Genomic DNA, 22,243 nt, shown 5'->3' on the forward strand with positions numbered 1-22,243 from the left:
AGAGGGAGCAGGAGATCCAGCACAGCACAGTGCTGCTACTGTGGGGCTGCAAGGAGACATTTCAGTTGGTATCAGCTTCCAGGGACAGCAGGATTGTCTGATTCCAAGGCATGAAGGCAAAGAAGGGAACTGAAATCCAGAAAGATGAAGCAGTACATGGAACAGAGTACATCTCTTGCTTTCTCTCGAGAGAAGGCTCCAGAAGAGATTTAGAAAGACAAGAGCAGCAGATGGAGAAGGAAGAATAAAGCCAGCATTAAATGCCAAAACATTTCAAAGAAAATGGAAATTACTGTAAAGAAAGGAGGGGAAGAGACTAGAAATGGCAAGAGAGCAGGATTAGGAGAGAAGCAAGGACTGAAAAGGGATGGAGTGGGAAAAGCAAAGAGCAGAGGGAGAGAACCCTGATTAAATCAGGGAATAGGGACAGGGAGTGTCTGTGTAAGTAACCCAAGTTGGGGAAGGTCGAGCTTGGTTCCATTGACTTGTTTTGAAGGAATGTGCCTTTGGTAACCTGAATGATTTTTGAAGCACCAAATAATGTTTCCCTTTAAACCCAAGTCAGTTTCTTTCACGTTTTGTGTGACTTGAGCAGCGTGCACAGAGCTGCAGAATGGCTCTTGAAGCCTCTGACATGCTGGGTTTAAGGAAGAATTGTGTTCATTCACCTCAGATCCCACTCCAGAGAGGGGGAGCTGTCATGGGCAGGACATTTCACCAAGTGCAGGGATCCTGGCCCTGCAGTGGTGCCTCTCTCTGTTCACCTTTCCCAAAGCATTTGGGGCTGCCAGTCACACTGCAGCTCCCTGACAGACAGAGTGCTTCTCTGGCAAAAGAAACAGAAGCAATGATCAGCAATGGGTTAGTGAGTAGTTGGAATAACTGGGTGACATTTGATGATCTTGTGGTTAATGCACAAAATGGGAGGCCGGGGTCTGCTGCTGTTCCCAGCTCTGCTGCAGCAGCTGGTGTCGTGTGAGGTGAATGGCACATTCCTGCTCCCTGAGCTCTTCCTGGTGGAGATGGGGCTTCCCAGCTGGGAGCTGGGAGGTGAAATTAATGGTTATAAAGATCTCTTGCATCTTCAGTGAAAAGTTCTGTAGTAAAATGTAGGAACCATTATTGTTTTGTGGTAATAAGAGAGATGGAGTGTGATTCATAGACACCTCTTCAGATTATATTTACTCATCTTTATGGAGTTATTTTGAGTTGCTTGTACTTCTTATAATTTACTGGTAATTATTTAGCACAATAATTACTCTCCTTTAGGCACCTTCTTTTCCCCCCTTTGGAAACTCTATTTCAGTAGGAGCAAGAACCTGTCTTTTTCTATTAGCTGTACAGTAGGAGACAACAGTCCAGTGCCAGTGGTCTTAGGACATGTACAGCAATCCTGATTGAGGCCTGTTGAAGGAATCAGGAATGGGGCTGGTGGATCTGTGAAAGCTGCTTGTCCTGCTGGCTGACAGTCCCTGCACCTCCAGGCAGGACATTCCCAGTGCTGCTGGTGCGGATGCAGCCGAGGATGTGCAGCCCCCATCCTGTTCCTGTGCTGGGGGCTGTGCAGCACTGGCCTCTCCTCCCTTGGTGCAGGGCTCAGTGTTGTCTGGGGGGTTGCAGTCATGGATCATTAAAGTTACAAAAACCTCCAGGATTATCAAATCCACCCTTTGTCCAAATCCTGCTGTGCTGGGAAGAGCTCCATAGGGCACACTGCCTTCAGTGCTGGGTTCTTCAGCAGCTAAAGAAGAGCAAGGAATCATCCCTACCAACTTCCACCCCATCCCTGGGACAGGAACTTTTGGGGTGTGTGAACAGAGCAGAGCCTAAACCTGATTTTCCACTGTGGCAACTCACAGCTGGTCACTGGAGCAGGAAGCTGGTGCCTGCCAAGCCCAGGCTCCAAACCCATTCCCACGAGTTACTCAGCCCTGCAGTGCCAGAGTTCCCATTTATCTGCACAGGAATTAGGGATAGTATTTTATTTAGGGAACTCAGAATATGGCTTAAGCAGAAACCACGTTTTTCAAACCATTTCCTATTTCTGGGAGAAAACAGTCAACTCCAGCAGCATGCAATTACACTCTGTGGCAGTGCCTTCTGTTTTTATGTGATAAAGATCTTTAGTTGTCTATGAAGAGCAGCTATAAAGAACTAAAATATGTTTGGACTCTCCTGTTCTGTGAAGAGTTAGAAATGCAGACTGGGAGCTGGATTCTCATCTCTCTTACCTGGCACAAAACTAAAGCCACTGCATTTGCAATGAGAGTGAGTGTCCAAATATATTTAGGACTGGCTGTGAGCAGGAGATGGAGCTGTAATTTTCAGGAGCTGGTTAACAGTGCTGCAATATGTGGCTGTTTCTCTGATGCCTGTTCATACCCTTTCTCCATGCAATTTTTACCTGTTGATTTTAAAATAAGATAGCTGAGAAGTCTAATAAGGAAATGGTAATATTCCTATTTAATTGAATACTATTAATTAGTAAAGGCCACAAACTGAAACTTTGATTGGATTATTGGTTTTTTAAACACCAGATTCCCTGCAATTGGCAGTGCAAATAATGTTCATAGCTCTGTATCAGGGCATGAGAACCAGGAAGAAAAAGTAATTATTGAAAAAAAAAAAAAGGAAGGCATCTCTCAGGTTGCTTTTATTGGATTGGGGTGGTCACAGGAGGGCATCACATTAAAAGGGCCTTTCTAGGATGGCAGCATCTTATTTCTGTCATTAGTGAGTTCTGTCCTACAGCAGTTCAGTTTGTGCCCCATTATTTTTACTAGAAATCTTTTTGGAGAATTCTACACATCCATGGATCTGAAAAAGAAGGGTTAACTCATATGAACTAATCAGTGAGAGGCAGAGCAAAAGGCTGATTCCTGGGGCTGAGGAAAGTCATGTTCCACCAGCCCAGGTCCTTGTGGCACTGTCCTGTTCCTGCTGCTGCTGTCACCACTGCTAAAGGAGTCATGGGAACAAAGCAGGAATAGAGATTCCCTTTGCTTATCTGCCATGTTAAGATGGAAGATGATATCTTCATCTAGTAGAATTTTTTTCTCTCTGTGAATTTACCTAATAATTTGTGGAACCTGTTGATGTTTTTGATCTCCTCAGCATCCTGTGCCAGTGTCCCCTGCAGTTTAATAAAGCTCTGTGTAGATAAGTGCTTCCTTATGTTGTTTCAGATCTGTCCTTTAATATCATAAATACACTTCATGCCCTCTGTATCATGCATTCTGAGAAATTTGAATGAGGTCTGTGTTCATCTCTCTGCTGTCAAGGATTTTTTTATCCCCCATTACTGTGTTTCAGTATTTTTTCCTCTATTTCCAAGCTGAAAATCACAAGTCAGCTCAGTCTTTTCTGGTACATAACCCATACATTTGAGCTTTTTTTTTTTTTTTTTACTGTATTCTAGTTCCATTCATGGTAGTTTTGAAGTGAGGGTGCATGTGGGACTCCACAACCACGTATATTCAAAATGTGATGTTGGAGAGCAGAGGCTGGCGGCACATGCCTGGTTCAGCATGGCCCAGCAGAGTTGAAGGGGAGATGATTGTTGTGTGGACTTCAGGGAGTATAATCATCAGGGCAGGAAAAGAGTTATTGAAGCTGATGGACAATGTTGGCATGGGAAGAAGTGAATATAAACATACCAGAAATAGATTTAGGCTGGAAGTTAGATTTCAGATCATTGTTCACAGTGAATCAAAGAGCACACAAGAAGAACAGTGGACAGCTGTGATGAAAAGGGTGGTAGATTTTTAGAATGAACCTGTATTTTAAATAATAAAATTCAGCAGGATTAGCCACCATCTCCAGATCTGGACCCCATAGATGTCCCTATGTACTTGCATATGTCTGCCACCATTTCCAGCAAGGAAACTTTTCCCCTCTTTTTGGTGTTTCACCTTAAAAGTCCTGGTAAGAAAAGAAAATACAGCAGTTTTTAATAACAGAGCTGCTTTATTTATGGATTCAATTTTATGTGACATTATGCCTTGGATCAAAACTAAGACATAGTAAGGAAATGGACTAAGAATCAGTGGACACAATAAATTCAATTGTATGCAAAAATTAGGAGGTAGAGCTTAAAATGGAGTGATTAACTTGAAACCAGTGTGATTTTTCAGAAGTGTTGAGCATTGTTTTATGTCAGGAATTCTTTCAGTTCAAGGGGAGAGGTGTGAGGTGGACAAAGAACATTCCTGAAAACCTTTGAATAAGTGCTTCCAGTTTTTACTTGCTTGCTTACTAAGAATTCCTGCCATAGCTATCGTTGGGCCAGCTCCACCCAGAGCAGCAGGAGCAGTGAGGGACTCGTTACAGCAATTAGTGTTTTAACCAGAGTGGTGTCTGAAACAGATCTGAGCACGTAGAAATGGCACAACATCAAACCAGCATCAGCTTCAGGAGCCTGCCCGGGGCTACCACCAGGAAAGCAACATTCCATGCAGCAGCAGTGGGAAAACTCTGCCAGATTCCCTAGGACAGGCCAGTTCCATGGAGATCTGCTCAGGGAACTTCCTGTGGGAATACAAATGTATTAGAAAGCACATACTGATAATTAAAAACAAGCACTTAAGAATTAAAGTAAAAATCGAGAATATCTGGTGTTAGAAAAAGCTTGGAAAGGATAAAAAAGATAAAGGTAGATAAGACAGCAAAACAATCCAGTGTAAATTGTTGTGTGATGTATTTACTGGTTGAGATTCTGGGTAAGTTGTTGTATGGTGTATTTTTCTGGTTGAGATTCAAATAAGTTTTCCATCAGTCATTCCAAGTGGTGCAGGAGCAAAGAGGAGATTTAAACTGTCACATTTCATTCTTGCCAGGCACCAGCTTAAAGGTGTTTGAAATGATCCCACACAGCAGAGCCTGAACTCTGTTTGGTGTCAACAACAATTTTAAATGCCAGTAGTCTACAAGGAGATTTGCATATACAAATATGTGTGTATTGTGAATCCTTTTTGTTGATAAAAATTCCTGATTATAAAGTTCATAATCTACTGCAAATCAGGCATTTCTTCATAATTATCAGATACTAATAATTACTTTTCTCACAGAAAATAGCACAAGTACAAAAGAAAACGAGGATTTAAATCAATTTAAATTTGTTTTTCTCTTTACTGATTTAAATTGTGATTGGAATCAGTGATTTAAATAATTTTGAATAATTCGTGTTCTTTTACACTGTAGAATAGTAGATGCCATGTGGTAGGAGAAAGATGAAATACATTCAAGAAAAATACCACAGTTCTGGCTCCTGACAAATCTATTAAGACACAAATCCCATAGTTGATGTTTGGGGGATATTTTTTTAAGGGAATTCCACAGTAGCTGTACACATATGAAACTAAGGCCTTCCCCTGCTAAGTACACGTGGAGGCAGGAAGAAAACCTGATGCACCAGAATCAAAGGTTTCTCGAGGTACAGTGCAAAGGAGGGAAAGCTGCTGAAGCTGCTGGGAGTTCCTGTCAAGGCTCTGCTTTCCCAGAGCAGCACTGCCCAGCAAGGCAGCAGCTCCTTGCCCGACCTGTTTATTTTTCTGAGTGCTGTTCCAGTCTCTTACACACATCAGTCCTCCAGACAAACTCATTTGTGCAGTAACTCGGTGCAGAGCCGAGCAGTTCCAGGGTCTGCTGGATGTGGATCCAACTGAATCTGCCAGGGGGGGCTGGGACAAAATGGTCTTGAAGGTCCCTTCCAGCCCACTCCACTCCGTGACTCTACAAAAGAGCCTCACTGCCTATTGCCTCAGTATTTTTCTAACACTTTTGCCTGGTGACTTGACAGATTATTTCTCACCTCAAGAGGCTGTACTTGAAATATTGTGTCCCTTCAGGGAGTAATTATAAATAGCAAGGACTTGAATGAGCACCTTCTTAATCTTCCATCTTTGACTTAATATTTTCACTTCTTATCAACTCTCAGCCACTTGCTTTGAAATCTGACCAATGCCTTTATGTGATTAATACATCAAACACGTAAATTAGAGCCATTTTGACTCTGACTAGAAATCTAAATGGATTGGGAAAAAAATGAACAGACATCTCTGTTTTCCAACTGTTGTGCTCCAGGTATGATACAAGAAGATTTATGTATTCCTCCCCATTGTCATCCTTCTACCACAGACACGAATATTCAGTAATATGAATTTTTCCCAACTATGCCTTGACTACCATTTTTCAAGACAGAAGCTTTGTCTTTATTTCATGACAGTATAAGTGCTGATGAAAACTACTGTAGTCTTAAGACCTTTTCCTTAGATAGTCTGTGTGAAATGAGTTGACAGATCTCAGATTTTATCCCCAGGAGCCTGGCCTACGTTTATGGCTGAGCTGGCCAACAGAAGCTAAGGTTTGAAACTGGTTTAAGACTTCCAACATCCTTTTGCTCTCCACCACCTCGACATCAAAGCAATCCAAGCTTTGAGTACGTATCTGAAAGTGAATAGTTTTGTTTCTGGACCAAGCACATTGGCAGAGCAGTGGGAAAGGCGTTTGTCATTGCAAGTACAGGCCGTGCAATTCTGGACATTAATCCTGTGTGCACTTTTCAGAACAAAATGGAATTGTATGTTCTGTCCCCAAGAAGATGGCTTCCTCTTAGTTCCACAGCACATTGAAATGAAAGTCTGCTGAGAATATAAATGAGGGCTTGTTTCAACTTCTGGACTTTCTGCAGGCACCAGTGGACCAAATAGAAGAGGGACAGCAATGCTCTCCTTTTTGAAAATAATAAATACAACAAAATATATGGGTATATTCCAGTAAAAGCTGTGAGTCTTAGCCTGGTATAGTTTAGCTGTTAGTCCTGGATGTTACCCCACAGATCCAAGTCAAGTTTGTAGGTGAGAACAATGAGCAATGAGCCCTCACAAGCAAACTGCACTTGAGCTTTTCCTTTGCTCAGCATGTGTTTGGGTTTGGTCTCTGGATTTTCAGGCTGCTGCCCACACGTTGGACACAGCTGACTCTCCCAGCGTGCTGTGCTGTGTGTCAGAGCACACTGAGCCTCTTGCAGGAAAGCAGGTTTCCTATTCCGGTTAATCCACTCTTTCACATCTATTTGCATGTTCCTCCACAGCATGGCACTCACTGCTTATCTTCTTAGGAACCTCCTTCTCTGGCTTTTGCATTTGCTGACAGAACATGGCTCTTGGAGACACAAACTGTGCTGTGGAAATGCTTTGTGCCATAAGGCTTTATGGAAGAAGGAAGCATGGCAGGATTTCCCCCATTTCCTAGGGGATAGTCCTAGTCATGTCATGGCTCTTCCTGCAGAGAAGAGTCTCTTGTGTGATAGGTGAAGTCCATGTTTCACCATTCTGCAGTCTTACTTAGTACTTTTTTAAGATGTCAGGGTGTTGGGGTTTGGGGAGCGCTGTTTGGGTTTTAAGGCTTGTGTGTGAGGAGTTCCTGTCAGCAGGGTTTGCTGGGCTCTTGTTTGGCTGCTGCTCCTCTGCTGCAGGGGCCCAGGCTGTGTCCTCCAGCAGGGTTTGTACAGCCCTTGCTGCCTTGGGTTCTCCTGGAACAGTGCTGGACACTGCTTAGGGAACTATGAGCAGTAGCATTGCATGGAGGGAGCAGTCAATATTATTTCATCTTGCTTTGCTTTATTTGATTTAAAGTTGATCAATCAGACTCTATTGAAAAGATTGTGACAGATACTCAGTGCATCTGATGACAACTCTTATGTCATAGTTCAGATGAAGTAGATGGGAAGTAGTGAGATTGTGGGTATTTAGGCTGTCAGACTGTCACTGCTAGTGTTGAGAATACAACTGAAATATTGGTTAAAACTCTTGAGAAAAGTGTCATGAAATTTGCTCAGGCCCAACAGTTAAGATCATATTTCATGTGAATGGACACTTACACCAAAACAATGAACCTTAGAAAGCTACTAGGTAACTCTCTTATTCTGATACAGGTCAATAATTGTGATTCATAAACATCTCCGTGGGTTTCCTTTCCAAAAATGTATGTGCTGGCCTGCAGAAAGCAGCAGCATCTCAAATCACTTCTTTTTTCAAGGACTTGCATATCAACCAACTTGAGATCTAATTGTTTCTGAGTAAATATTTTTTCTAATACCAGCTAAATATAATACTCTGTAAAGAAGCATAAAAAGTTTCAAGGGAAGCTTAAATCAAAAGTGTGTTTGTGCCACATAAAAAACTTTATTTCACTTCATTATTGAGCATCATAAACTCTAGTGTGCAATAGGAAAACACAGATCCTGTTCAGGGCTGGCAGCAGCAGCTGCAATCTGTTGGTACAGGAGATGCTTAGGAGTGAGTGAGTACAGCACAGGGGTTGTAGTCGTCCTCCCCCAGCTTGGTTTTACTACTTAAGGATATTTGCATGAGAATAAAATCTGGTTCTTTGGCACTCATCTGCTCCTGCTGTTTATTCTTCGCTTGAGGTTATTGTCTCAGTTTGTGACAACATAATTGGTTTCTGTGGAGAAGATTATGATATTGATGAGACTTATATATGACTTCAGGTGAGGTGCAATCAAAGCAACAGTTCAAAATAGAAGGTGCTGTCTGTTTTCATGCAGTTTTCACTATGGCTCATTCAGCAGTGTAATTAAGGATGTTATTTATTACTGAACTCTATCACACTAAGCTGAAGTAGGGACACAGTTCTGCCACTGCAGGCAGGACTGGGGTCACTGCTGCTTATTTTGTGTTCTAAACTGTTGTAAACTCCACCAGGCTGGGCAACTAGATGCTGTTCACACAAGGGTTGCTCACTATTTGCTGTAATTTAGTGTTCTCTAGTGCAGACAAGCTGAAAGAATTGAGCTGGAAAATGCTCTCTTAATAGTTCCTTCTGTGTATTAAATATTCCTTTGAATGGTTAGCTGCTCTTGTACAGGATAACTTTTTTTGAGAGCAATTATAATCAGAAAAAATTATTTTATTGTGTTGTTTCCCCCTTGCTGATTCCCGATTTGCTATTTTATATCATACCCTATCCCATTTTTTTAAACACCATCTCGGCAAAGTTTACCTAGGGTTTGGAAATCATTCCAAGATCTGGGCATGTGTGAGCTGTCTGTCCTAACCCTGGCTCTGTAATTAGAGCTCTCTTGTCACTTGTGGTGCTGCTGCAAGGGCAGCGTGGCCGTGCTGTGGGTTACACTGGGAAGGACCTGCTGCAGCCAGGAGAGGCCAATGCCAGCATCAGGAGTGCTGGAATGTGCTGCACATTGAGAGGAGGAGGATGATCTCTGTCATGATTTAATTTGCTGTGAGTGACATTTCGCCGTGGTGTGACTGGTGGATTGTCCTTGGGGGATGTCACGAGTTATTTTTTTCTCCCGCCTGTATTACGGAGCCAAAAGGCCAGAGGGAGAGACGGGTGTGAGCCAGGTTAGACGGAGCCTTGCAGGGAGCTGGGCTAGTGGAGACTTGGTTTGCCAGGGGCAGGTGTGGGACCAGCATTTTCCTTCCGGATGTCACCTGTCCTCCTGCTGCTGCTGCTGCAGGCCAGGTGTGTTATGGCACCGCAGACACGGCTGGAGCCACGTTCTTGCTCGTGCTTGAAAACATTGTAGACCTGTCATGAGATGCATCCCCCCCCTTCCTCTCTCCTCCAGAAAACATTGGATTCTGATATTACCTTGTGATTCTGAAAGCCAAGGCCTTAGGCACATGCCTTTCATGCCTCAGCTTTCGTCTGCTCCTGCTCCCGGTTGTGTAGGAGCACAATGGGGGAAGAAAGAAACCTGAGGAGTCAGAGGCTGAGCACATCCTGGGAGCCCCTTCACGTGTTGTTGCTCCCAGCATGGTGGATGAGCAGGATGGAGAGAACACCATTGCCTACCCATCATTTGAGTTGGAGTTGGCAAGGACAGAAGTACAACACTCAATGGATATTTAATGTACTGAAAATAAGGAAGGGGCATAATTACACGATTCACATTGCTTTATCAGCAATTGCCTGTAAATATGTGTTTAAAGTTTGACTGTGTTTTGTTACTTAAACTTGAGGGACCAGGCTCAGTGTGGATCCTGGTGTCACAAGGGCTGTGTTCCTGCTTGCTCCCGTGCCAGCTCTTGCCTGTTGCTGCCTCTTCTGAACTACCCAAAGTGGTTGTGCCGTGTGGTAATTCAGACCAGGGAACCTAGCTGAAACTAGTTTGGCAAAAATCCTGATGCAAGGACCATTAGATGTGCTTCTTTATGGCTTCTTGGTTGCTCAGCACATGCAAATATTTAATCTCATGTTTAATTCTGTGTTGTGGGCGTAGGAGCCGGAGGCAAAATCCTAACAACTTGAGTGGAATCGGGATTTCCCCTGAAAGCAGGCCCATAAATCCAATGGGAAATTTAAATCTCCAGCACTCAAATACAGGCCTGTGACCCTCAAGCTGTGGAGGGCCAAGGCAGTGTCCATGTGGAGGTGCTGGCCCCGGGACCTTTGGATCCAGAACAGGTCCCCAGGTGACCGATGTATACCATGTCACACTGGGGTTTCATTGTGGAACCCCAGCAGCGGGGCAGGATGATCAGAGCACGGCTAGAAATGGTTCCTCGGAGCAAGTCACAGAGGGGGTGCCTGCACAAGGAGCAGCAGCGTGAGGCCAGATGCGAGCAGCTCCACCAGCCGGGTCGCCTCATCTTATCCCAGCGCTGGTTCTGCCGCTTGCAATCTGGAAGTTTGCTCGGTGCCTTCCTCCTGCCGAGGGATGGAGGTTCCGCGCCGCGGGAGGGGAGCGGGCAGGTAGCGCGGTGCAGGGTGTGTGTGCGTCTGTGTGTGCGGTGTCTGTGTGTCTGTGTGTGTGTCTGTGCGCGTCTCCTTTGTCTGAGCAGCCCGAGCAGCGCCGAGCGCCCCGCGGGCGGCCGCGCATCCTCCCCGCCCAGCGCCGCTCGGCACACCCGAGCCTCGGCCCGCCCCCGCCGGCCCTCGGCACATCGCGGGGCTCGTTACCGCCGGGGGACCGACTGCCGGCCGGGCGGCCGAGCCCCCGGTCCCCGGCCGCGCCGTGTGCGGGGGGCGGCCGCGGTGCCCCGGCCGCGCGGTGCCCGCTGTCCCCGCAGGCCGGCGGTGTGGAAGCGGCCCGCGATTGGCCGTGCCGGCAGGGCCAGCCCCTTCCTGGCTGCCTGGCATGAATATGCACGGCCCCCCTTCCTCCTCCTCCTCCTCCTGCATGTGTGTGTGTGTGTGCGGGGAGCGGGGCTCCGCCAGCAGCGCCGCTCCAGCCATGTCAGCTCGGCTCCGCCTGGGCCCACCATGAGCCATGGCCATGTCTGCGAGCGCCGACGAGGAGGACTACGAGTCGGAGCCGGAGCCCGAGCCGGGGCCGGGGCCCGAGCTGGGGCCGGAGCAGGTCCGGGGCGGGCGGCGAAGTTTGCAGCGGGAAGGGAGGGGAGGAGGCCGGGCCGGGCAGCGCCGCGCCGGCCGCGGGGACGGGAACAATGTGGGGTCGGGAGCGGCCCCGGGGCAGCGCCGCCCGCCCAGGGACCGCGCCGGGCGGGGCCGCGGAGCCTCCGCGGGGCCGGCCCGGGGCGCTCGGCCTCGCCCGCCGCGGGCGCCCCGGGCACCGCGAGTTCGGCACCTCCCAGGGCCCCGAACGCGCCGCGAGCCGTGGCTGTTGCCTCTCGGGGGCTGCCCTGTCCGCGGCAGAATTGTTATTTTTTTTCCTATTAAGATTCCTCAAATAGCTGAGAGGGCTGCGGGACTTGGGGGAGAGTCTGATGCTGAGCCTGGCTACCTTGTCTTCGTTTGATTTATAGCCAAAGCCTCCTTTCCATTCCCAGGGACGAGGGATGTAGAAGAAAGAGAAGGATGTGTGCTGGAATGAAAAGAGAACTTTTATTAATACTTGCAGGGTTTATTCTCTGAAGGCTTTTTTTAATTTTTTTTTTTCCTGTGGGGGAAGGAGAATAAACTTCTTGAATTTATGAAGTAATCTGTGAAAAATAATCCAGAACATATGTTCTAGATTGCGTATTTTACTCTCTAAGAACTGCCTAAGCAATTAAAAATGCACCAGGAATAGTATTAAACATGTGTATGTAATTTAAACATAAACTTGATAGTTTTGTTCTTAACTCGAGGTGTTTCGCTCTTTAAAATAGCCTGATATTGTCTTTTTAGAGACAAGTTTCTATGTAGTCCAGGTGTTGAGATGATCTTCCAAAACCCATCTTGTTTTGAGCAACTTTACCTTGTTTTGGTTCAGAATTGCACGTAGAAAACAGGATCGGAAAGGAATCTGGCGTGGTGGGGAGCCTTGGGTGCTCCCCAGGGATGGCAGAGCTGATGCAGGAACCTTGGGGGGCACAACGTGCTGTGCTGGCCTGGTCAGTGTCAGTCCAAGAGCCTGAGCTGAGGTTTGCATGAGTAACTTTATTAAGCCTTTACCTAATTCTGAGTATTGTGTGAATGCGCAGGCCTGTGCTGCTTTTGAGTTCACTGCTGTGCTCCCACACATAGTAGTTAAATGTCCCATCCTCTTCTTTTCTTAAATCTTTTCTCATGCCAGGCCTTTTCCATTTGTGCCTGTGTCTTGGTGCAATCACTGCACACTTTTTAAAAAGAACTAATGGTTGGGAGAGCAGATTGGTCTCAGCTGTATTGTACCAGCTGTGAAATTGTTGCTTGGAGGTGCTGGTTCTCACTGGATGAATCTGGAAAGTTGGTTGTGTTCTGGGATTCTTCAACTCTTCTAAAACCTGAGGCTTTCATAGCATTTTTGTGTCTTAGAAGTTTAAAACAAAAATTAATGCAAGACGGGGGAAATCTTTCTTTTAGAGTTTCTTAAGAAACTTGGTCTGGTCCTAAACTATAACGCAGTGACCTATGTACCAAAGAGCTGTGGAATGTTTTCCTTTCTGTTCCAGTGGTAAAACACCTCATGTAGTTCCAGCTGTATTTTCATACAGGCCTGCTTTAATGTCTGCTTACCCTCTTTTTCTGCACAGGACGTGTCAAATCAATATTATGTTGCTTTTTCTACTGCGATAGCCCTTATGTGTAACAGGTGCTTCACATCTAAGGGAGCAGTTGAGCAGCACAATTTCAGTGCTCCGGTAGAAGCCCACAGGTTTTGTCATTTTTTATGCTGACTTTCATTCCTCTTTCCCTGGTCTGTGTCTCACCTAAGAAGGCAAAAAGACTGTGAGGTTCTGCAGCACACAGGATTTACTGCACTTGTGGCAGTGGCCAGCAGTGCTGGGGCTGTGTCCTGTGTCATGGGCAGCACCTGCCCCAGCCCACCAGGTTGCCGTGTTCCTCCTGGTGTGAAGAAATTTGATTTCTGACTGTGTGTAAACAGAGAAAACTCTGCCTGCTTGGGACAGGGGGATTTGTCCCAAAGCAGCAGTAAAAAAGCTGTGTTGTGCCCCGAGTCTGGAACTTAGCAGGGTCTTTGTTTTAAGAGCTCCTACTTTTGCTGAAGCTTATCTCCCAAAGCATGTTTTTGCCAATATATCTTATTCCACCCTCCAGGCCTAACTTCTGCTTCCTCACCACCAGAGGAAAATAAACAGGGGCACTGACAGTGGCACTGATGTGCCAGTTTATCACACCCTAAACAACATTGCTATGTTGGCAGAAAAGCTGCTGGAGTGTCATTAACACCCAGATGAACCTGCAAAGTATAAACTTTTATTTTCTTTCTATTTTCTTGTGGGAAATGAGTCTGATTCAGAAGTGGAGTTCTGTGTGGTCACCTGGAAGGGTCACTAAGAGCTGCTTTGGTTGTGGTGGAAGGGGATTTTGTAGGTATGAAGTGGAGGAGATGGTGGCAGTAAACATCTGGAGAGGATTAATGCTGGTTTGGGATAGCTGGGATTGAAAAAGTTCCAGTGCCTTCCCTTTCCCTTCGGTGCTGCTGTTTAATGAGGGACCTTGGACTTGAAGGACACCTCCACCCCAGCAGGAGTGTATTCTGAAGGAGGGTGATGTAACTGTAAACACCCACTGGGAGAGGAAAACAGCTCTCCTGGAGTTTGCATGTGCAGATTTTTGGGTAGATAGGCTTTGGTCAGACCTGGTCCTTGGTGTTGACATGTGCTCTTCAGTTAATACAGCTTTTAAGGATGTTATTGGCATCAGTGGGATTTTTTGCTCTCTTAATCTTGCTTCTTCCTTGGCCCCACTGCATTCCTGCAGTTACATCATCCTGTCCTTCCTTCTTCCTCTGAGTTCTTCCTTTGAGAAGGGTTTCTGTTAATTGCTAAACAGATGTAAGGGTTTATTACAGAAGAACTGTTGACTTGGTTGTGATTACTCCCAGACATCTCAGGGGAATTGTGGAATCTGTGGAAGAGTTAGAAATAGGTGTGGATGTGGCACTTGGGGACGTGGTTTGGTGGTGAACGTGGCAGAGCTGTGGTAATGGTTGCACTCGATGATCCCTGAGGTCTTTCCAACCTGAGCAGTTCTGTGATTGTGCAGTGCCTGCAGTGTGAGGGTAACAGGCTGAAGCAGCCAAGGCCAGCACCCATGTTTTGGGGTACATGCAGGGTTACCAGGTGTGCAGCACTGCTGGGAATTGTCAGTCTGTGTTTCTAGTGGGAACGCCAGAATTCCCTGCATAAGGAGCCTGGGAGAGGAGTGTGGCACTGGAGCAGGAGGGGACAGTGCTGCTCACTGCCCTGGGCAGCACACAGCAGTCTTGTCCTCCAGAACTGGCGCCCTGTTTGGATGGAAAAATGCAGTGGGGAAGGGATGTAGATCTAACTGACCAGAAGCCTTTGCTGTGCCACCCTGTGGTGTCTCCTGTGCCCAGTGTTGCCCATGATCCAGCCCCTTTAGGGTGGTGTTTCAGGTGACAGCAGTTAGGAATTGTGGGTTAATGCATGCAGCTTCTGTAAAAAATATCTTCCCTTTAATGTTTATTTATCAGACCTCCTAAAGAAACAAGTGGTTGTTAGATTTGGCTATCCTAATTCTGTTAAAACAATTGCACTGGGATGCAGTGCCACATAAAGCTCTAAGCTCAGGACTGGCACCTGGCAAGGCCTGGATTCTCATCTGTGGGTGCTGTTGTGGTTGTGAGGATGTGGTCAAACTACAGAAAATGAGAATAATCAGAATTTGTCTGTGTGTTACAGAAGGAAATCACTGCTGCCTTGCAAATGCAAGGGATGTATTTGTGTGGCACAGCACCCAAAGCAGTGAGCACTGCACACATAAAAGATGTTGTCCAGGGGAGATGTACACTGTGGATTCTACATGAGCTGTTCAGGTTGTACTTGGTTGAAGTGAAGTGCTTCAGGGTCTCGCTGACCTGCCCCCTGAGGAGCCCTTCAGAACAGCCCCACACGTCTCTGGGCTTTTTGTGGAGATGTGGAGTCTGAAATAATGGTTTGGTGCTGCTGGCAGCAGTTTAAAGCAGGTCACTGAAGCTGAGTGGTGGAATAAGAGCTGTGCCCAGGTAAAGGCCACTTATAGAAGAGCTCGTTTCTAGGCTGCAGGCTTTGTCAGCCTTGCTTTGAGCACCAGGACCTCCCTCCTGCTGGACTTGGTCGCAGGGTCAGCTGCTCTTCCTCTCTAGGGTGGAGGAGTTTGTGTGTGAAGTTGCCTGGTGACATCTCTGGCGGATCTCAGTTGGTGTTGGGACAGCAGCTGGGGAACATCAGCACCTATTTAATGATGCATTTAATGGCTGATGGCTCTTGCAGTGTTTTCTCCAAAGTTTGGTGTTCATGGTATTTTTTGTTTGCCCGAGGTCTTTTGAGTTGTTCTTTGCAATTGTGAAGGTTACAAATTTGCTGCTGTAAACATCAGGGTTATGTTCCTGTTGCAGTCAGGGTTGTGCTCAGGGCAGAGGCCATTCCTTAGTGCCTCTGGTCCTTCTGACCCTGGCTGTGGTTTTTTAGTGACAGCTGGGCAGGGCTGGGACATGTGGAAGTGGAAACTGCCCAGCAGCCAAATGTTTGTCCATAACCAGGATAAAGTCATGTTCTGAGCAGAGGCTTGCAGGTAGCTCATTTCCTAGGGTTGGTTTAGAATTGTGAGTTTATTCCTGGGTCAGCACAGCCCTGTTGAGAGACTCTTTAATTACTGGTGACCACCCCACCGAGTGCCCTAATTGTGCTAATTGTGCTGAATTTGGTGGGGTCTGTAGGAGGCCAACACTTCAGAAAATCTCTGCATTTCCTGTTGGAGGGGGTGGGCATGTTTAAGCGCTGTGGTGTGGGAGGGTGAGCCCAATTTCACGACTTGTAAATGGTTTTGTAGTGCATAGAACAGTACCTGTGATGGCCCATGTTCATCCCCAGTGCTGTGTCGGCTTTGGGAGCAGGTGCAAGTTACCTTTGTGTGTCATAGCAGTAATATGGACAGCACCAAAACAATCCCACAAAAGAAAAAAAAACCAAACCAAAACAAAAAAAACTCAAACAAAGCAAACAACCCAGCATGGTGTCCTGTGCAAGTCCACCAGCTTCCTAGGTTTCGGTGTAATAAAGATGCGAATTTAAGATATTAATCCTAATACATTTCAGCAGCTGCTTGCTCTGCCTTTGTTGAGAGCTTGGCAGAGTGGCTGTCACCACTCCAGCATCCCCTGCCTCTCTTTTGCAGACTTGCTGTGGTCACAGAAGTTATGAGCACAGTTCTTGTGGAGATGTTGGAACATGGTGGCTGGTGATGGTATTCCAGGCAGGCTCTGTCTCAGCTCCCCGGCTTCTTTGTAAGGTTTAAGAGGGGAAAAAAATCTTCAAGTTTGGTACAATCTTTGTTTCCTTGACAGTTCTCAGAGACAGCTGTGGGGGGCTACAGAGTCATCAGGTCCAGGCTGTGCTTGAGAGTTGCATCTCCTTGGGAGAGGAGACGGTGGGGTCCCTCCAGAGGAGTGAGATGGTGTCACCCCAGTGGGTGTGACAGCCAGGCCTGAGCCTCAGGCCCTGGAGCTGCTGTTTGTTGGGCACCCAGCACAAGGAGTGCTGCAATCCCCTGCCATGGGCTCATTATTTGCAAGACAAGTCCATGGAGTTGTGCTGGGAGGGTGACAAATGGCAGTGCAGAGATGGGGATAGGAACTTAGAAGGAGATTTTACCCAGCCTCATTACCAGGCCTGGTATGTTGTAAAACTGCAGTCTGAGCTGGAAATCCTGCAGCATCTCCTCACTAACATCGACCTGGAATTTATCTGGCTGTCTGCCATGTGCTAAATAAACCCCAAGCCATGTTGGAGGCTCCTTCTACCCCCTTGAATCCCAGGCCAGATTTTCTTCTGTGGAGGTTTTTAAGCGACCACTTTTGGAGCCCCTTGAAACTAGATACGAACGGGAATTCCTGCAAGGCCTCTCCAGCCTTGCTGGCTGCGACATCCTGGAGTGAAAACGTGGCTTGGATTGAGGATTGGTTGGTTGGTAAATTAGTACAAACCTAGCTAGTACAATTTGCTAATGAGCAGTGAAGAGGTTTGGGTAGGCAAGAATGTTCCATAGAGTGAGATGGAGATCTGCACCTCTGCTGTGTTCTGGTGGTGTCTGGAAGAAAAATCTGAGTTGTGTGGTGTGGTCTGACTCCAGACTTGTTCTTGTACTTTCACCTTCCTGCTTTTGTGGGCTTTTAGGGTTCTCAAATTCTGTGTTCAAGTGATGCCTTTTATCACTTGTGTCTTTGCAGTGTCCTGGCACTTAAACTGTTGTCCTCAGAATTAGGACTTGGCTCATATCACTGTGGCAGAAGCTGGAGTTGTCTTTCAGCTGGAAAAGTACAGAGTTTGATTTTTCCTTGAAAGCATTTAAAAACAGCATTCTCACGGTGTCATAGCTGTTGTTTGCCTCAAACTTAATCATGTTGCTTCCCAGTAGGAAGGAGTCAGGTGCTCACACAGAATCTTCCATGTGCTGTTGTCCAAGGGGAGCTGCCAAGATTGTTGTGCATGTTTTGGTTTAACTTGTTCCCGCTGCTATCCAGCCTTTGCTTCGTGTCTCGCCTCCCTTCCTAGCTGAAGGAGACTCTAATAGAATGGAGGAGTGATTCATGCTGAGGAAGAAAATTATCTCTTATCTAGGTTGCCTCTAAGCCAGTCCTGCCAGAGCCGACTTTATCCTTGAGAGGCTGGAAAGTTGGTCTAGAAGGTAAATATTTATCCTTTGGAGTGTCTGACATTGATCCGCAGTCCAGGCGGCCGCTGCGGCTGCCGATGGGAAGGAAGCTCTGCTCACACAGCACAGCGAGGCTCAGCCTGCACACGGAACAAAATCTGTTCTGGAGGAGTGGAATTAAAAACTTTGCAGAAATTTCTGCACCCTCATGGACTAAGTAGTGTTTTCTCCCACCTCAGTAATGATAGTCTGTAGGAGAGAAGACTTAAGGGGTCTAGCTCCTGACTTCTTCTCTTCCAGCACTGAGATTCCTGGGCTGAGGCTGTTAAAATATCAGCACTTCTCTGCAGCTTAGAGAAAGTCACTGGAGCTTTGCTAAGTCAGCTGGGAGGAAGATCAAATACACTGCGGCGTGGCTTCTCTTCAGGGTTGTACAGCAGGACACTTGGGGAAGCTTTTGTACAACCAAGTGTACAAGAGATGTTTGCACATCTCTTCTTTTAAAAACTCTGGTGGAGTTTCTGCATGGCTCCTTCCAGCCAAGCTGCCCCTGCCTTGCTGATTGCCCAGAATTCAACAGAAACAGAAAGTGAAACTGGGTGGTCTGTTGGTCATGTGCTGAGATGTGCAGAAAATGGAAGAGTTGTATAAATGCTAAACCAATGAACTTTGCAGTCCTGTTGTTATCATCTTTATGGAGAAAGCTGTCAGGGGTCAGTATGAGCCAAGCCAATTCTTGCATAATTAGCTCCATACAATTACATGGTATTTAGTGATGTCTGACTTGAGCTGTAAGTTCTTGTGTATAACAGGGAGTTTCTGATGAGAACACGAAATTTGGATGTCCAGAGTGAATGTGTTGCAGTTAACCTAATAGTTTCAAATCTTTTCATGCTCCTTTAGTTTCTGTCTTAAAGGTCATTGAAATCTAGACCTGGGATGCCCTTTTTAGCCTTTGCACATCATCAGTTGGTGTTCTATTTTTGAGCACTTGCGGGTGTTGGATAGGAGGGGAGCTACCTTGGAAGGGTTTTGTAGCATTTGTGTTTTATTTCCTACTTTATTGCTTGGCAGTAGTTCATTCTCTGCTGATTTTTTAGGAATATGACTGGGGGCTTGAGCCATTGGCTGAGTGTTTCTCTGCTGTACCTAACCACCAAATCACTTCTGCTGCTCCTTGGACTGAGCAGAGGAAGTCCTTCTGGCTTAACCTGAGCACAAACCTAAGATATCTCTAGCCCAGAGCTCAGCACTGGCACAGATCATCTATTGACCCAAGCCAAGAACCTCACTTGGGACTTGATCTTGTGTTGAGCTGTGCCTAAATGTCTTTTCCCTGCCCTCCTGTTGACATGGGCTTGTCCTGGCTTTTGTGTCATTTTACCATTTTACAGCCCATCCTTTCTTGGAAAGGCAGTGGAGCTCCTTTATGTCTAAGCGTGACCATACACATCTGCTGAGCCTTACCTGCATTACCTGTGTGTCATTCATTAACAGGGGTCAGCTTGGCACAGACTCAGCAGGGAGCTGGATGTGCAACTGACCTTGTGTGTGTGTGTGTGTCTCAGAGCTGACCCTGTGTGTATCTATCCCAGCTGACCCTGTGTGTGTGTATCTATCCCAGCTGACCCTGTGTGTGTCTCTCTCTCCCAGCTCACCCTGTGTGTGTATCTCTCCCAGCTCACCCTGTGCGTGTCTCTCTCTCCCAGCTCACCCTGTGTGTGTCTCTCTCTCCCAGCTCACCCTGTGTGTATCTATCCCAGCTGACCCTGTGTGTGTGTATCTATCCCAGCTGACCCTGTGCGTGTCTCTCTCTCCCAGCTCACCCTGTGTGTGTATCTCTCCCAGCTCACCCTGTGTGTGTATCTCTCCCAGCTCACCCTGTGTGTGTCTCTTGCAGAACAGGGCGGTGGGCCGGCCCAAGGGCAAGCTGGGCGCAGCGGCCGCGGTGAAGCTCGCTGCCAACCGGAGCACGGTGGGCGCGCGGCGGCGGAGGACGCGATGCCGCAAGTGCGAGGCGTGCCTGCGGACGGAGTGCGGCGAGTGCCACTTCTGCAAGGACATGAAGAAGTTCGGGGGGCCCGGCAGGATGAAGCAGTCCTGCATCATGAGGCAGTGCATAGCTGTAAGTGTGTCTGCGGCTCGCCTGCAGGGTCCTTTCCTCCTGCTGTGTCTCCTGAATGATCAGGTGTGGGGCTGGGAGCTCTCCCTGCCCTCCCAGCTCAGATCTTTTCTTTCCTAGTGCTTCCCATCCTTCCCTAATCGTAAACCAGAATGCTACTAAAACTTAACAGGACAGCTTTCCTTTTAGCAGTGTAGAGGTGAAGATTGTCAGTACATCAAAAATCAGCACTCAAGTCACCCTCAGACTCTGAGATGTGGGGGGAAATGGGAAAAGTAGGAAGTTCTGATTCTAAGGATGAAGAGATGTGTTTGATTTGGATGTTGGAATTTCCTGAGAAAAGCTGCCCTGCAATCATCTGTGCCATGTTATCCACACAAATTAGGATGAGGGAAATCCTTGACTGACAGCCTCCAAGATTTTGGTGTTGATGACCCCAGCCCCAGGCTCACAGAGATCTGAATTTCAATTTGTTTGCTGTTACCTAGGCATAGAGCAGAGGGTCTGAGCTGAATGAGGCAGAGGGCCATCAGTCCAGGGTCTTGTCTTCCTCGGGGACTGGAAATGGCTGTCAGGGAAAGAGCATCAGAACAGGGCAAGCAGGCAGGCAGTTTCCTGGGCTCCTGTGATACATTACTTAGGAGCTTCTTGAGTCACAAGCAATAGCTTTCTGTTTAACAAATATTGACAGATTAATCTTCCATTAAGTTGTTCAAGCAGCTTTTGAGTCTGTAGCTGCCATGCTGACTAGTGGAGCTTCTTCTCTGGTCTCATGTGTGCAGTGACTCTGTTCAAGGCTAAAAATCAGCTTTAGTTTTTACTTTAATTCTTTAGAAGGTCTTGTTTATGCTGTTGTTATGGGTTTGGTTTTCTGTTGTTGTTGTTTTTTTGAAGAAAGGAATGTTGTTTATTCATAACTGAAATATCACCCTATCTATACTGATTTCTCTCATTACATTTCCCTTCACTTAGTATTTGGGGTTTTTTCTTTTAATTCTTAGGAGATGACCAAAGTGGAGGGATTAAATGACTTACCAGTGATAAAAAACTGATAAGCACTTATAGTTTCCCGTAGTTGCTCCTGGTAGCTCACTCCATGTTCTGTGCCAAGCTCTGCACTGTTCCTGACACAGAGGATTGGGTTCAGCACTGCTGGATCTTTCAGTAAAGTACACAGAATATCCACCTTTCTGCAGAGTGCTTTTGCAGCTCAAGTGTCTTTTCTTTGAACACTTGATTTCCTGGAGTGTGGCATGAATTGAACAGCATGGATGAAGAATTTATTATTCTCCAGGGGCAAGAAATAGTGAAATCATGCTGCCTTTTTAGTGGAAGGATTAAATTAGGGCTGCAGTGTGCTTTCTCATCCTCACTGATGAAGGAAACTTTCATACTAAGCTGTTTCACTCTCAGTAACACAGGCTGAGCCTTCTGGAGATGATCTGGGCTCTCTTCTAGCTGAGTGTAGTCATTTTCTGTCTTCCAATGAGGATTTATTTCTCTTCTTGTGCCTAGAGTTTTACTTTCAGTTAGGACAGAGGTAGCCAGGGGTCTCTGATTACTTGTTCCACTTTCACATGTACTGACAGTGACTTCTCTGCACTTTCTAGGTTGGTGCAAATATCAGGGAGATTATTACAAATTCTTAAAGCAGCAAGGGCCCAGAAAATTAAGGAATTGAAATGTTGTACCTTTCAAGGTGCTTTACATTTCTGTAAGCAGTCCTATTGGCTTTGCTCTTGTTCTCTAACAATTCAGCAGTAATAATATCCAGCAGCTTGCAGCCAAAAAGACCCTGCAAGATGCTGAAGCTGTATGGAAGTAATGATCCCTACAGTTCTGGGACTGTCCTTGCCTTGGTTAATAACACTGACAATATTAACTAGACAGACTTTCATTAAGCTCAGAAGCCTTCAGAGAGCCCGTGGTGCTGCTGTTCAGAGAGCAGGAGCCTCCTCTGCATCGCCAGTTCCATCAGGAAGGGAAGCAGGAGTGCCTGGGACACACTGCATGGACTGGGGCTGGGAGGACACGTTGTGACAGCCCAGATGCTGCTCCAGCCCGTCCAGGGACAGAGGAATTGCCTGGACACCC

At 46.6% G+C, this 22,243-nt stretch overlaps 1 protein-coding gene across 7 annotated transcripts in view; it reads left to right on the plus strand.

Moving 5' to 3' along the window:
- Positions 1–22,243, plus strand: part of KDM2B (lysine demethylase 2B) — a 104,598-nt gene that overhangs the window by 68,828 nt on the left and 13,527 nt on the right. For all 7 annotated transcript variants that reach the window (XM_054289065.1, XM_054289066.1, XM_054289067.1 and 4 more), the window contains one exon: positions 19,928–20,152. In XM_054289065.1, coding sequence (XP_054145040.1) covers positions 19,928–20,152 — 225 coding nt within the window. The remainder of the gene's footprint in view (positions 1–19,927; positions 20,153–22,243) is intronic.

The sequence above is a fragment of the Melozone crissalis genome, unplaced genomic scaffold (assembly GCF_028551555.1).
Source record: "Melozone crissalis strain CALT ecotype California unplaced genomic scaffold, PUWL_Pcris_2 ptg000063l_1, whole genome shotgun sequence".
NCBI lineage: Eukaryota > Metazoa > Chordata > Aves > Passeriformes > Passerellidae > Melozone > Melozone crissalis.